Here is a 16703-nt window from a genome sequence, read left to right as displayed (position 1 = left end):
ATACTATACTAATAGAAAAAGAGCCTAAGCATTTTATGGGACAACTTGTGGATTGCCTATTTTACCCCTATCATATATTTTATAAGTTATCGGATACATCAAATAGATTAGCATTAGTTTAGAATTTTAATTGCATTAGAATTCTCTCTCTCTCTAAAGCTTTAATAGCTTATTGCATTAGTTATCGGATACATCAAATAGATTAGCATTGGTTTAGAATTCTAATAATTCTACGTATTGATCAATCAGCGCGCACCTGCTCACGTCGACGCCGTTGGCACCTCCGGCCGGCCAACGAATCGCTGCCGTTCCCATCCGCTATCTCGCCCTCTCGCCGCCAACCAAGCTTCAAGTTTGTGATTTTGGTTTATAATCTAATTCTGGCGAAACTACATATTGATCAATCAGCGCGCACCTGCTCACGTCGACGCCGTTGGCACCTCCGGTCGGCTAACGAATCGCTGCCGTTCCCATCTGCTGTCTCGCCCTCTCGCTGTCAACCGTCTAGGGCTCTATATGTCGCTTTCCAGTCAGGTAGGTAAGCCCTCAAACTACAAAATGTTATTTCTTTATATGAGACATGGGCACGTTGATTTCTTTGAGTGCATTCCACTCCATGCTTCCAGGTGTATAAGGGGTTTTTATACGTGCCCACCCTATTCTTGATGTATAGTTTATCAATATATATTTGGGAAACATTATTCACAAATATAACAAATGTTTCAATATTATTTAATTTGCTTAACCCCTTCGGTCTCATAAGAGACCTCCTATCATCATGTTTGGAGTTTTCTAATTTCTTAGCACTGGCATATATATTACAAGAGGCATATATATGGTTTATTCATACTGCACACCTTCTCCGAGGTTGCCTCTCTCTCTACATCTTCCATTATATTCCCGTGAGTATATTCCGAAACCCGATGCATTCTTGGTAGTATTTAGCCTGATTTATGAAGTTTAATTCTTTGAAATTTGAAAAGCATCTCCTAGAATAGTTAAAGAATGAAGCCTTTAACTCTATGAACCAGTCCAAGCTATTAACAGAGCTTCATGTTGCCCAGCAAGAACCACATAATGGATTTTCTTCAGTTGACAAAAGGGATAAGAACGATTTCACATAAAGTAAAATGGCAGCTGAATGATTTCTAAAGGTGACTGTCCCAGCATCTAATCTTCTTTTGTATCAGCCCCTTTACGCAAAGCGAAGGATCTCAGACATAAGACCATGACTTATTGTGATTTCTGTAGAGGGGAAGAAAGAATTGGATCCATTAAATGTAGTAGTGAATAAATTCCTCAGAATCTAACAAATCACGAGAAAGCATGTTTCTGTGTTTGCAGCGATAAAAAGATGCGAGAGCTTATGCATACAATGCAAAACCATCTGAGATGTCCTTTGTCTAAGCATGCAAAGAAGTCATTACAGCTTCCTGCTTTAGCACCTTCATGTGGGGTTTAATTCACAAAATTCTGCCTAAATTGATATTCAACTGAAAGTCAATACTGTTTTCATTAAAATAAATGTTAAATAAAAAAAGAAGGTAGATTTACTTTTCGAGCATAAGTGCCATCTGTGAATCTATATTATTAACATAACATCTGTGAATCTCCATTATTAACATCTTCTAGAATAAATTAATACATCAAACATATTACTTGATAAATATAATGATATAGTAATTGTTTTGCCCCCATATCAATATGTTTAAATTTATTTGATTAGATTTATACTTATAATTATTATTAACATTCATTTTTATTGTTATTTATTTATTATTGTCGTGTTATAAAATAAATATTTATTTACAGGATTTTAAAATTTATATACACTAATTATGAGCATGGAAGTTACATTTGCAAAACAATCTCATTTTCTATAGCATGAGCAACACAAGCTTCTAATTAGTATTTATATCAAGGGATATATCTATATATATATAGGGGGGGAAGTTCTATGAAAACACAAAATTAAATAGAGAATAGAGACATGATCTTATTCATTGATTTCGTGAGATCGCATGGATGAGATTCAATACCATATCTAATGTTGATAAAGCACAAACGAAGAGTGGTTTTTTTTTCCAAGGATATATATGTTTGTACTTTTAGAGATATTATAACCGAAAAGCACATTTAATAGTCTAAATCAAAGCATATTAGAAATGGAAAACTCGGAGGTCATGTACGTTACATATTTGAGTCTCAATATCTCATATCATTCATACTTCTCTAATTCATTAGCTTAGCCCATTTTTTCTGGAATTCGTCGCCATTGAAAGAATAACTTGAGAAAGGAGTTTTGTCATATGGATGTGCAAGGTATGAATTTTTTTATTAAATTTTTCCATGTTTGTATAAATTTTTAACTATCCACTCAACACCCAAATCATCATTTTGTTTTCTCAACCAAGGTTATGAGGCTTCAAAGATTCTGCTATAGTAAATCACTTTTACAACATCTTAATTTAGATTCTGCTGCAGTAAATCATTTTTACAACATCTTATTTTCTAAGAGCAAGAAGATTTAGAACACTAGTGATGATCAGGTTCAATTAGTAACAATATAGTCTGGAAAAAGATCTTTAAGTCCAGAATGAGTTTAGGGCATTCGAATCCGTGTGCAATATAAGTATACATAATTTCGTTGAACATCACAGCACCAAAGATTATAACAAATGCTTTAAAGATGAATTAGATTATGTTCGCTTAGTACGTTCATTTAACTTCATGATCCATTCATTATATTGGTTGCCATGGAAGCCCTCGTTGATAATCTTATATATTAAACAGATTGTAATACTTTTTCATATACTTGTTACCTGAAAACGCACCACTATGCTCAATATACCTGTTGCCTGAAAATGCATTACTATGTTCAATGAACACAAATACGCACATCAATGAACACAAAAACGCACATGCATCAGTACGATGAACATGTTATTATTACTTTGAAAAAATGATTGCCGAATCAATTTCTAAAATATAAACAGTGACTTCATATATGAACACTACAGGCAGGGAGCTGTGCTTTCCTCAATGTCCGGATTCAATCAAACCTTACCATGGGAAAAAATTTGATACTTTACCACAAGCTGAAGAATTTTACAGGAAATATGCTACAGCGTGTGGTTTCGAGACTCGATTGAGCGCTATACATAGAGCAAGCGATGGAACAATTACGTCCCGATATATTGTGTGTAGGAGGCAGGGTGTGTGGCAAAAGGCGAAGGGATATATTATGCAAGCAAATGAGTCTAAGGCAAAGAAGCGGAAAACTACATCTTGCAAAATCGCTTGCATGGCAAGGGCAGTGTTCAAACTTTCAACGGGAGGCCGGTACAAGATCACTAAATTCAACGAGGGCCACACGCACTCCATGGTTCCAGTTGATACACGGAATTTGATGCACAGTAACAGGAATGTCGACGAATTCCAACAAAGGCTTATCATATCCGGTATCAAGGCTAACATTGGCCCAATGCGTACCTTTCGTTTGGCCAAAGAGATTCTAGGTAGTTATGACGATGTCGGATGCACTGGCAACGACTTTAAGAACTTTGCGAGAGACTTGAAGGTGCATTCTAAGGGATCCGATGCCCACATGTTGTTGGAGTCTTTTTCCAACAAACAGGAGCTAGGAAACGGATTTAAATTCTTTCACGATGTAGATGAAGACAATAAATTGTGTCGACTAATTTGGGTGGATGAGATGTCTGTTAAGAACTACAAGTTATTTGGCGACGCAGTGTCGTTTGATACTACATACTGCACCAATAGGTATACATGCGTTTGATGCTACTTAATCAATACTTCAATTGTTTATCATACGATGCCAAATAGTCACGTTCGTAGTCTTCATTCAATGGAAGAATTGTTGAATAACAATTTCTGAACTTAATATGACACGTTTGTTGTAATTCTGCTACAGATACAAGATGATTTTCACTCCTTTTACCGGTAGAGACAACCACGGGAAATGTATCTCTTTCGGTGCAGGATTAATCTCTCACGAAAACATGGAGTCGTATGCATGGGTGTTGGATAAGTTTGTTGATATAATGGGCCATGCACCTCGTTTATTCATTACCGATCAAGATCCAGGACTCAAGAAAGCCGTCGCCTCTTCTTGGAAAGAAACCCGTCACAGGTTTTGCATGTGGCACATAAATACGAAGGTTGCCGAGAAGTTACCTCAAAAGTTGAGAGAGGATGCGGATTTTAGGGGTATTTATGATGGACTGATTTGGAATGAGAACATCGATCCAATAGTGTTTGAAGAAAATTGGAATAACATGATTGAGGAATATGACCTTGCCTCGAACAGATGGTTCTCCGACATGTACGAAGATCGTGCAAAGTGGATCCCGGCATTTTTTAGAGATGTACCTATGAGTGGCTTTTTCCGAACCACATCGATGTCTGAAAGCGAGAATAGTTATTTCAAACGCTTTATCCAAAAGAAATCCGATCTTGTGGTATTGTATACTAACTTCTGCAGTGGTCTTGATTCACAGAGATATAATTACAAGCAGGCGACACATGCCGACGATACACGTTCTCCCATGATGAAGACAAATCTACCCATTGAATGTAATGCAACGGCTGTATACACAAATGCGATGTTCAAGGAGGTTCAGGAGCAGATAGACTGTTCAAGCAGAGTTTGTGCAATGCGGAAGATGTTTTCCGATGGCGACGACATCATTTATGAGATTGAGGACAAACTAGATGGTCTCTTTACTGTGCGCCGTTTACACCCACATGACGACGTCGTATGTAGCTGCAAATTGTTCACCCGGAAAGGTATCCCTTGCATGCATATGTTTCTTGTGTTTAGGAATATGAATCTCGACACTATTCCCCATAAGTACGTTGCGACGAGATGGTGCAAGTATAGCATCTTGTGTCCAAATGATTCAACAGATCAAGTGCAAAATCATGACAAGCATTCCAAATCTAATTTGGAGCTTCGAATATTCAAGATTGCGAGTGAATCCATTGGATACGTTAGGGGCAACGAAGAGTTGTGTAACCAATTATATGAGAATCTCATTGAAGTTAGGGACAAGTTTGCCAAGCTCGGAACTCCGGAGAACTCATCCTTGTCGAAGAACAGGATGTTCGATGAGTTTTATGGATCGTCTCCAACCGAAACTCCTTCTGTTCTGCCACCAGATGTCGCTAAGACTAAAGGGAGTGGTGCCGGTGGACGTAGAAAATCGGAAAAAGAAAAGGCAATGCTGCTTGCACAGAAACCCAAGCGGCTTTGCAGGAAATGCAAGACGATGGGCCATCATGATTCAAGAAATTGCCCCACAAAGGATGACGCAGATCTTAGTTCCTAGTTGATGAATTTCATATTTTTGAGATAATAATGTGGACTTCAAACTATTACATGTGTCGAACTGGTATGGTCTGCAATTTATAAGATTTGGAATGCTGGTGATTATTTCGGGTCGATGATTGTCATAGTGTTTGTGGTGATTATTTCATTTTGGAAGTTTGTCATAGTTCTTGTGGCGATTATCTGCGTTTGATCATTTCTTCGAATTCATGTGGCTAGTATTTGCGTTACTTTTTTTTTGAATAAATAGCATTTGAATCTTAAAGTCTGGTGCTTGTATTTTTAGTTCGCATATTCTCGCAAAAAAACCAAAGCGACTTTCTAGGAAATGCAAAACTTGGGGACATCATGATTCAAGGAACTGCCCGACAAAAGTCGCCGACTCTTGAAAGCCAAGTTTTATGTAGCTTTATTGAGAGAATTTGTTTTATGTTGAAGCTTTCAAAATATGTCGACTCTTGAAATCTATGTTCTACGGAACTTTAATCTTTCATAAGTATGAACTCTGTGTTTGTTTTTACAATTCATATTTTATTGGTTGATTGATTTCCATGTTATCAATGATCAAAATAATATATAAACTAGTCGATGTATTTCACTCTTTTATGGAGGGATCATCTGTGGAGCTGTCGTGAGGCATGCCCAGATTATATATAAAGGCATGCCCAGATTATATTACACTAATTCATGTCGAGATTATGTGAATTATAAATATAAAGGCATGCCCAGATATATTGATGTTTTTTTTACTCCATATAGAAGTTCATATTTATGTCGAAATTTTGAGAAGTCCAAACACATGCTCATATTTATCAAATGACAATTTCAATATACAACTAAATGACAATATAACATTGACATTTATATCGAACGAAGCATTTTATAATTTATATATTGGTGTTTTTATATAATCTATAACTATGTCATTACAAACAAAATTAGATAAGTCCAAATCAGTGTTCGTGTTATGAGCAGACCATGTCAAAGAAACCCCATGTTCATACAACCGCTCATAGAAGTGTCAGTATTTCATATGTGATTCACAAGGTTAATTAATTAACTTATTTATCTGATGAATAAATCTAGTAACCAGCATGTAGAGCCATGAATAAACTAGGGTTATTCAATAAATCACCCTTATTTTAAGAATTACGAACCAACAAAAATGCATGAATTCTATGTATAACGCGCATGAATAAACTGTATAAAGGTATGAATTGCAAAAAATATTTTTTTGTTACCTTTGGGATTCGAACTTAGGAGCATAAATTTATCCAACAAGGTGATGAATCAACCGTAGATCTTGATGATCTATGGGCTGAAATTGGTTCCTAATTTATATTTTAAGAAGCGTTCTTATTTTAGCCTTCCCATATATATATATATATATATATATATATATATATATATATATATATTATATTAAATGTCTATGTTATAATCACCACATATCACACAACATGAACACAAATCAAAATATTTATTTAATTAATATATTTATATTTATATATTGCAGCTAGTGAGGCATATAGACAAAGAAAAATTATACAAAGGCAAAAGAAACGTAAACGAAATGCAAGTGATTTGAATTGTAAGTATTACATTCTTTTAAGATTAAAATACGTTTAATACATTATGATAAACTATTAATGTTTTTTTAATTATATTATTTATCTATTTAGATTCATTGCTACATGAATTGAAAAATGTGCCCGATTGCATTCATTGTGGTGCAAGAAGATTTGATAATGAACCTCCTACTTTTTGTTGTGATAATGGAAAAGTAAAACTTGCATTTTTTGAAGTTCCTCCAGAGTTGGATGAATTATTTACAGCCCAGTCAGAAGAAGCTATTAATTTCAGAAGGAATATTCGTGCTTATAATAGTATATTCTCATTTACTTCGTTCGGTGTAAAATTGGACAAAGAATTGGCATCTGCAAGACGAGAAGTTTATTCTTTTCAAGCACAAGGCATGGTTTATCATGATCTTCTTGGATTGATCCCACAATATACGTCTCCAACATTTTTTCAGCTATACTTTCATGACACACAAAGTGAGGTTGTAACACCCCAATTTTCATAAACTTCTTTTTAATTTCAAAACAAAAAAAAACTAATAGTTAAAAAATAAAATTTCTTGAATCATAAAAGTTTAACCCAATTTAAAATTTACTTGCCAAAACTAAAGTAGTAACATGAAATAAAAATAAAAATAAAACGATAATCTAAAACTTAACAAATTCAACTAAAAGTTCAATGTGAATCCCCTATCTCTAGTCATTCTCCACTTCCATGGCCACCTCGACCCCAGAACTGCAAAACTGAAAAGATAAGGGGTGAGCATATTGAAAATATACTCAGTGAGGAAACATGCACATATTCAAATACGCTTAAACATGCAAATAATTCACATTGTCATACACATATACTTAATTATGAGTGTTTCTTAATTTTATCATGTACTTGAACATGATATTCTGAATTTCTGATCATGTACTTGAACATGATATTCTGCGTTTCTGATCATGTACTTGAACATGACATTCTGCGTTTCTGATCATGTACTTGAACATGATATTCTGCGTTTCTGATCATGTACTTGAACATGACATTCTGCGTTTCTGATCATGTACTTGAACATGATATTCTGCGTTTCTGATCATGTACTTGAACATGATATTCTACGTTTCTGATCATGTACTTGAACATGATATTCTGAACATGTATCTAGACATGTAACTGAGCAAGCATAATCAAACATGAACTAAAAGCACATTCAAACATACATGAATATAGCCACAAGCATATAATCCCTCACCTAATTCTTGAAATTGATAACTCCCTTTGATGATTTCTACCAACGCATCCCTATATGAACTCTTGAAATTTCTAAAGTTTTCGTCAAACTCGCAGCTGAACAGACTAGTCAGCTTCAAGCCTTCGTTTGAAACCTCAAACGTCCTCAGATCGTATTTTGCCTACAAATACGACTTCGTCGTCTTCGAGAGAGCTTTCCGTGGCCGCCTGTTTCGCCTGAATCGGAGTTCTGTGGAGGAAGTTATGGCCGTTCTCCCGAAACTGCCAGAGCTTGATTTCCTGCGAAAATCTGACTCCAGCTCCTCACGTTTCCTGCGCCCCACAACTCTCCAAAACCCGACTAAAATTTACTGTTGGCTTCGAGTTTCTATGTCTCCTTTAGGGTTTGTAAATTAATTTCATATTTATACTAGTCTTTAAAGAGTTCTAGTTCTAATAGGAAACAAAAAAAATACTAATAATAATAATAATAATAGTCTAGCTAAAATTAATGGTGCATATCTATATGTATCATGTAATTATTTAAAAAAAAAGTTATACAAGAAAATACTATTAATTAAACTTATAAAATAAATCTAAATTATCGGGATGTTACAGAGGTTGAGAACAGAATTAACGTAATGCAAAATTAAGTTTTGTCAGAAGCAGTTGTACATATGCTCATGAAAATTTTAGAGATCAACCCGTATGCAAAATTCTTTCGAAGATTGAAAGATTATCCTTCAATTTCATGCTCATTCCGGCGACAGACATAGAATAAAGCATTATTATGGATGTTATGATCCATTGCAATATCCACTTCTTTTTCCAATGGGCGAAACATGTTGGCATCAAAACATTAGAAAGATTGATCCAGCATCTTTGGTTCGTAACATAAATTCGGTTTCTACTTCTACTTTATTAGCAAGAACCATAACTGCATGCGATATTATCTCCAATGAAGAATAAGGTATCTCTATTAACTTTTTATAAATTGATTGATGATTAAATTAGTTAATTATCATATTTTAAATTTTTATAATGTTTATAATTGATTTTACTAATTTGAATTGTAGTATTAAACTTTTGAACTAATCTATTAATTTTATTCTTCTAAAGTTATATTATTCCAATCATGAGATTATAACTCTATGAGTAGAGAACATTCTTTTCATTCCCACCCATTAACTGTAGCATACTAATCATATAAACAATAATATAAATTGATTTTCAGAATTTTACAAATACAAATTGCAAATATTTATGCTCCACCTTAGCTTAATGAAATCCCTACTCAATCATTCTTTTCTCATTAATTATGCATATGTCTTAATGAAATCCCTACTCAATCATAATCTATAAATCCTACCTATGAATAAGCTGAATCGATAAAGTGTTGATTTGTATTTAAAGTGTTTAGAGGCACAAAAGTCTGGAAATTGATAATGGTTGACAAAGATGTAAGTCACAAATTTAGTTCAACTTATAAACTTGGTTCTATTTTACTATGATACATATTATTTACACATATAACATATTATATATATAGGGTAGGGTTAATATAAAAACCCCTCTTAAGATGAAAACTAGGAACCAATTTAAAGCCATTGATTTAAATAAAATAGAGGGCTGAGATTAAACTACAGATGCACAATTTCGATTGCATAGATGCACAGTTTCAATTGCATAGATGCACAATTTCGATTTGCTTGAGTATTTTGCATTGTTGGTTTCAATTGCTTAAATTGCATATTTTTTAAGTGCACAGTAAAATATAATAGATGCACAATTTCTTTTGTTGACTAAATCCTAACCATTAGATCTAATATTTAAAAGGTCAAGATTAGGTTCCTAGTTCTCATTTTAACAGAGGTTTTTATTAGAACCTCTTCCTATATATATATATATATATATATATATATATTAATTTTTACAATTTATATATTTATCACACAATTTGCAGGGTGTCCAAATTGGACTCACAATGTTCAATAATGAAATAAGCAAATTTGGAAAAAAGTTAGAATCCTACAAAACGTATTTTAATCTCTAATGGAGAGGTTAGAAACGTTAATACTATATATGCAAGCATCTATAGAGAAAAAGAGCTCATACTCAACGGATACTCTGATATAAAGGAAGCATTCGACGAGATTGAGTATAAAATACCATATAATTTTGTGGAGTTCAACGATGTGGAACAAAAAGCTTGACAAGGAAGAAGAGTTTGGTAAGTGAAATTAGTTTAAAATATTCCTTCAAATAAAACATACATTAAATTCTAAATATATAGTTATATGAATAAATAAAAATTATCACAGATATTTTTGGAATTTTAGTACAAGTACAAAAAAGTCAACAGATTCCTATCAGAGTGATAAAGGTTGTGAGGGACATAACTCTCATGAACAAAAAGTAAGTTCTGATGTTAATGATGATGCACAAAAAATAAAACAAACAAAGGAAGTCAGTACTCTTAAAGATCTCAGAGACAATCAACATTTATTATTGGAGGTACGATATATAAAAAAATTAATGATGCATTTCAAAAGTACATAATCGACTATTTCCATAATATATTATTTTTTGTCATATATTATGGTGTTTCGTATTGCTTTACGGGAATTATAGACAGAGTTGAAAATAAAGCAACAATATGGTATGATTCTTGTAAAAATTGCAACACATCTTTCTCCAAAATTGATGAGAGTGCAATATGCAAAAAATGCAATGAAGAAGTTCTTGAGACGTCGCCCAGGTAATTGTCAAATGTAAACCTACTACCAATTAAAATTAGTTAATGACACAATAACAAACATATAATAATTTTTATCATTTCATATATTTCTAGATACAGAATCACAATAAATGTTATACAAGGCGACTGCAATGCTCGTGTTAGATCATCAAGATCTACGATTGATTCGTAATCCTGTTAAATGAATTCGTGGTCCTGAGTTCGAATCCCAAAGGTAACAAAAATTTACTTTTCGCAATTCGTAACTATGTTGGATAAATTCATACGTGTTCTACATAAAATTCGTGCATTAAGAAATATTTATATTTTATACACTTAAGAGCTCACCCCTATATATATATATATATATATATATATGGGGGCGGTTATTCAATAAACCACCCTTATTTTTAAGAATTACGAACCTGTATGAATTTTATGTATGACACGTATGAATTCACTGTATAAAGGTATGAATTGCGAAAAATAAATTTTTGCTACCTTTGGAATTCGAACTCAGGACCATGAATCCATCCAACAGGGTGATGAATCAACGTAGATCTTGATGATCTAAGGGCTGAAAATGGTTCCTAATTTATATTTTAAGAAGTGTTCTTATTTTAGTCTTCCCCTATATATATATTTCATTTCATCATATAAATGACATTAGTTACGCATTCAAACTATATAATAATATTTATTATTTAACTTCCATCACATAAAATGATATTAATTAAACGTGCAACGCACGTTCTTTCTGCTAGTTCTCTGAAAAATATACATACACTGTTTTTCCTTGGATCATGACATCATATGCAGCCTTGGTTTCTCTTAAGCATATCATCGATACAATCGAGCATCACCATTCCCCTCCAATTTCTATCGACAAACAACAAGTTGAATCTCTCACTCAAATTCTTACCTTTTTGCAGGAATTTCTTGAAGGTTATAACTCCCCTGTTGCTGACGGAGATGAATCTGATCCGCTGGAGATGCGTATCGCAGATTTAGCTTATGCGGCTGAAGATGTTATCGAATCACATATTGTGGACAAGCTTCAGCTGAGCAGATCCAAAGAAGCCAAAATTGATACAGCTTATATAGCTTATTAAGATTGTTAAATTCTCATAAATAGACTTCAATCTTAAAATATATTCTTCAACTTGTTGTTTTTAGTTTTATATAATTGAAGTTTTTCTTTTTCGGATAAATGCAGTAAAATGTCATTAGCAAAATGTGTGTCGCGTGAGGACTGTAAAATTGTATGAAATAAAGGTCCTCCATTATGCTTGGATGGCGTTTGCATTTGTCTCGATGAGAAAAGATATGTCTTCAGCGAATATGGTAATTTTAATAATTTTTTTTGATGTTGTATATTCAACTATATATATATTACATGTTTTATTGTTAACTATTTTTGAAGGACCTGCGTGTCGGAGCGATGCGGAGTGTGCCTCGCAAAAATGAATCAGTTTATAAATCAGCCCATGTATGAGTTTACATTTAAATATAAGCTCAGCCCATGCGCATGCAAACGCAGGGCAGTAGCACCCACGCCCTTAAAGTCCTTTATTTATTCGGTTTTGAAACGTCTCTCCATTTGCCGTGGCTCCATTGAAGAGGAGTTGCAACTTAGCTACAAGAACGCATGCATGAACTGTGCGCATAAAGCGCACGTTAGTTTCTGTGTGATTAGCTAAGAGTAGTTTAGTTAGTTAACAGTAGGTCTAGTTAGTTATAACCGTGAAGAGCTTCTTGAAGCTTCTTTGTATAGTATAAATAGTTGTCTTGCTCTTCTTTTGTATGTTGAGTTTTTACACAGAAATAAATGAAATTCTCTTCAAACTATACAGCCTAGATTGTTCAATACCACTACATTTGTAATGATCTTCGGCCTTTGCTTATCGTATTAATCTGATAAGTATCTATTATGTCATGGTTAGTTGTGTGCATCTTTGACTTTTTCTTTTTCCTAGTGTAGCATGTTTATGTGTTGAATGAGATGAGATTTAGAGGGTGTTTGGCTGAGCTTATAAGCTCCTAAACAGCTTTAGGAGCTTATAAGCTCCTTCAAAGTGTTTGGCAAAATAAGCTCATAAACAGCTTATAAGCTCCAAAAATAAGCTCCAATAGCTTATAAGCTTCCCAAAAAATAAGTTCCTCTACCCCAACTTGTTTTTTTATAATCTCATATGAAACAATCTTTTTACAAATATTTTTCAATTATAATTTATTATTTTCATCATATATCATTCAAATTTATTTTTCTTTGATTTTCTCTCTCTAAAAAAATATTTTCTCTCTCTAGCAAAAAAATTATCTCTCTAACTTATAAGCTTAATTATCCAAACACTTTGACAACTTATAAGCTCTTAAAAATTACAGCTTATAAGCTTTTAAAACATCTTACATGCTCTAAGAGCTTATAAGCTCTTTAAAATAAGCTTAGTCGAACACCCTCTTAGTGTCGTGCAAATTTTTGAATTTGAGACTTACATTTTCTTCTATCTAAGCACCTAAGTGCAATGTTATACATCAACGGCTTAAATGCAATACAAAGCCACGTGTCTTCCATCTAAGCACCTAAGTGCAATGCACCATGGTGCAAGATGGAATAAACCCACAAACAGAGCGAAAAGCTCAGGGTGCCTCCAATGGCACAAAAAAGCTAGTTTCAAGTTTGAGAACCATCATTGGAGAGAGCATAAATTGGTTTCTAATAAATTGGCGAGAAACTGGTTTGGAACTAGCAACCAGTTTCTAATCACAAACATGCAATAATCTCATTCCAATCACACTTTTAAATAAGTTTAAACTATTTAAAATTACTCAATGTATAAAAGTTGCACGTCCCTCGATTTCAGCAATCACCTCTGTTTAGTGCTCGCTGACTTGATCTTCATCCATAAGATTTAGGGATATTTCTAACTTTGTCTCATTTTAACACTCATTTTGTGATTTGTATGGACAACTTTTTTCTTGTATGAGTGACCTAGTTGATTGAATGACAACCAAGTATCTTGGGAAAAAGAAACTAAATATCAACATTCTTCATAAAACAATAGACATATACACATGACAAAGCACACAATGTTATCACTCTTCAAAACATATAAATTGTGGGAAATTTGAAAATTTTAAGTTGTTTGAATGAAATTTTAGAGATTGGCAGATTTCTTTTTGTTGGTTTTGAAGATAATGGCAGCCAAAAACTAGCGCCATAATGAAATGAAAATTTTCAGTTTATTTTTTTTTATTTTTTTTAATTCCTTTAAATTTCAGTGTGTGCGGATTCCTTTAAATTTCATATAATTGCCAAGTTGTATTTTCGAAAATACAATAATGAAATAATATGAAAATACAAATAAAAAGTAAAGTGAAAGGAAAAAAAATCATTTTTCTTGGTAAAATTAAGAACAATAAAAAATTCCTTAAACACAATGCTAAACACGTGTGACACACACATCTTTATCTTAATTTTATTCTCCTTAATCTCTGTGCCAAAAATGCATAGGCTATAAATAATATGACGCGGGAACTACAATATCTAATTATCATATTGTAACATCCAACTCACATAAAGGCTAAAAACAAGAGCAAGCAGAGCAAAGCAGTGCAATCGATTATTTATCTTGTGCAAATGTAGTTTGTGTATAGTATTTTATTTGTGAAAATGGTATCCTTCTTATCAAAAGCAATAAAGCAGTAGTATTTTCAAGAACACGACCGAAGAAAGTGAAGTTACCAACCGACAAAATATTAGTGTGTTCTTTATTTAAATACATAACTAAATAGACAAGATTAATGTGTGGTTTTCATTGTTAATGCTTTTCACTATCTTATTTGTCACTTACAAATGCATTCCACATATGCATTGTCTTTTCACAAATACTTATGTACCACCGGTGGCATGGTGCCACCGGGTCATACCCACGTCAAATCAAGATTCATTTAGCAAATTCGGGTTTAAATCCGGACCCGTTTACATTTAAAAATAAAAAAATAAAAAAGAAGTTGTAGAAAACCCGATGGCACCGTGCCACCGATGGTACACAAGAGACAAGACTGTCTCTTGTCTTTTCTCGCTAGAATCCAAATATGGCATCAAGTTTTTCATTTATCTAAGTTGAAATAATTCAGTTGAAATGTTATTTATTTTTATTGACGCCGTTGTTCATCTCTATAAAAGAGAAATGTCTCTATATCATTCATACTCCACTTTGATTTATTTTCTGCACGTAATGAATGGATAAGAAGACTCTAAAAGTTTATAATTTGAAGGAAAAATACATATTTAAAAGAGCTGGTACAAAACTACACCAAGTGAAGCTGTGGAATGGAATCTAAATCTTACAAATTAAGTGCCCAAATCAATGTTATTTCCTATCCTCAACACAATTCATGAGACGGAGAAAGAGCATAAGCCTAAAACCATAATCAACTAAAATATGCAACTGCATCAAGAAAAATGATTTTGGTATGAATAGCTCACTATGCAAAACTAAAAGCATTTTATTGATTATGCTCCTCAATTTTAGCAATTTTGATTCCACATTTCAAAAAGAAAAGCAAAGTGGTTCTCCTTTCAGCATCTTTTTGCCACTGGCACTGCGTCGTTTGTTTTCCCTATTATATAACCTCGATTCAGAAAATAACAGCTTGGTCATCCCAAATGCTCAAGAGATTAATCTATCCACAGATAATATTGTTTCTTTGTAAACCTGAGATTGAACAAGAGTAGTACTCATATGAGACAACAAAAATCTGCTAGACCTGTGTTGTTCAATTATCTCAAAAAACTAGTCCATGTTATTCAATTCAAGAGGTAAATTTGATGAAAATTGTGCAATTAATTAAAATTTAAGCAACTGCAAAGTCCAATGGGTTAGTTGTGCCTAAATACACAAACTTTCAACCAATTCTAGTTTTGCACATAAACTAAAAAATCTGCCTCCAAACACATGAACTTTCAATTGTTCTAATTTTTCACACGATTATCAATTGCACCCAAATTAATGTTGAGGTGGATGCCTTAAATGCCTACATGGTTTAAACAATTGATGAGCTAGACGAGGTACTTGGATTTCTATATGCTACTTCAGCTTGTCGCGATGATATTAATTTGTCACTTTAACTAGCCACGATCGCCGAAAATTGATAGCCGTGTGAAAAATCGGAACAATTAATAGTTCGTGTATTTGGAGGCGGAATATTTAGTTCATGTGGAAAACCAGAAATCACTAAAAGTACATGTATATAGGCACAATTACCCCAAGTCCAATAAAGTAGGACATGAAAGTTAACTTATCCTTCTTTCTTTGTGAACTCCATTAGGCATCACATCTTAAGTGCATTCAAATATGTTCACTACTCACATACCACCTCTCTACAAAAATAGAGAAACTTATGGGAAAGATGAAGATCATACCTATCACAGTAGTTATGATTCAACCACAGTTCGGCCAAACTTTTCTTGAACATCTTTGGGAGTTTCAATCTGCGAGCAAAAGAAAGAGCAATGGAAAAGGATAAACAATGGTGAAATACAATATCAATGTATATAATATAATGCCTCCCATTTACCGCATTTAAAGCCTTGAAGAGAGCCTTCACAGTGTTGTGGGGATTCCTTCAACCAACAACCTATTTCTGTAACCAGCTAAGTTAAGAATCAACTCCACAGTTCTGCCTGCCTTCATCCCTGATTGTGTAGGAGCTGCCCAAAGATATATCTACAAGTACTTAAAAATTTCAGGCCAAATCCCCAAAGAAGAAAAATAGCTTTCTATCAATTTCAACCATCAACAAAGTAGTGAA

General features: G+C 33.5%; 1 protein-coding gene across 1 annotated transcript; it reads left to right on the top strand.

Moving 5' to 3' along the window:
- Positions 1-2129: 2129 nt before the first annotated feature.
- Positions 2130-5351, top strand: LOC131015802 (protein FAR1-RELATED SEQUENCE 5-like). The gene is made up of 3 exons (XM_057944225.1): positions 2130-2322; positions 3021-3783; positions 3935-5351. Exons 1-3 carry the CDS (start codon positions 2310-2312, stop codon positions 5349-5351), a joined length of 2193 nt encoding a protein of 730 aa, XP_057800208.1. The 5' UTR covers positions 2130-2309.
- The last annotated feature ends 11352 nt before the right edge of the window (positions 5352-16703 follow it).

Source organism: Salvia miltiorrhiza, chromosome 3, assembly GCF_028751815.1.
Source record: "Salvia miltiorrhiza cultivar Shanhuang (shh) chromosome 3, IMPLAD_Smil_shh, whole genome shotgun sequence".
Taxonomy (NCBI): domain Eukaryota; kingdom Viridiplantae; phylum Streptophyta; class Magnoliopsida; order Lamiales; family Lamiaceae; genus Salvia; species Salvia miltiorrhiza.
This window is presented reverse-complemented; position numbering and strand designations above follow the sequence as displayed.

Coding starts and splice junctions, on each gene's coding strand:
- LOC131015802 (XM_057944225.1), top strand. Junction 3,784..3,934: donor ACTACATACTGCACCAATAG/GTATACATGCGT, acceptor ATTCTGCTACAG/ATACAAGATGATTTTCACTC.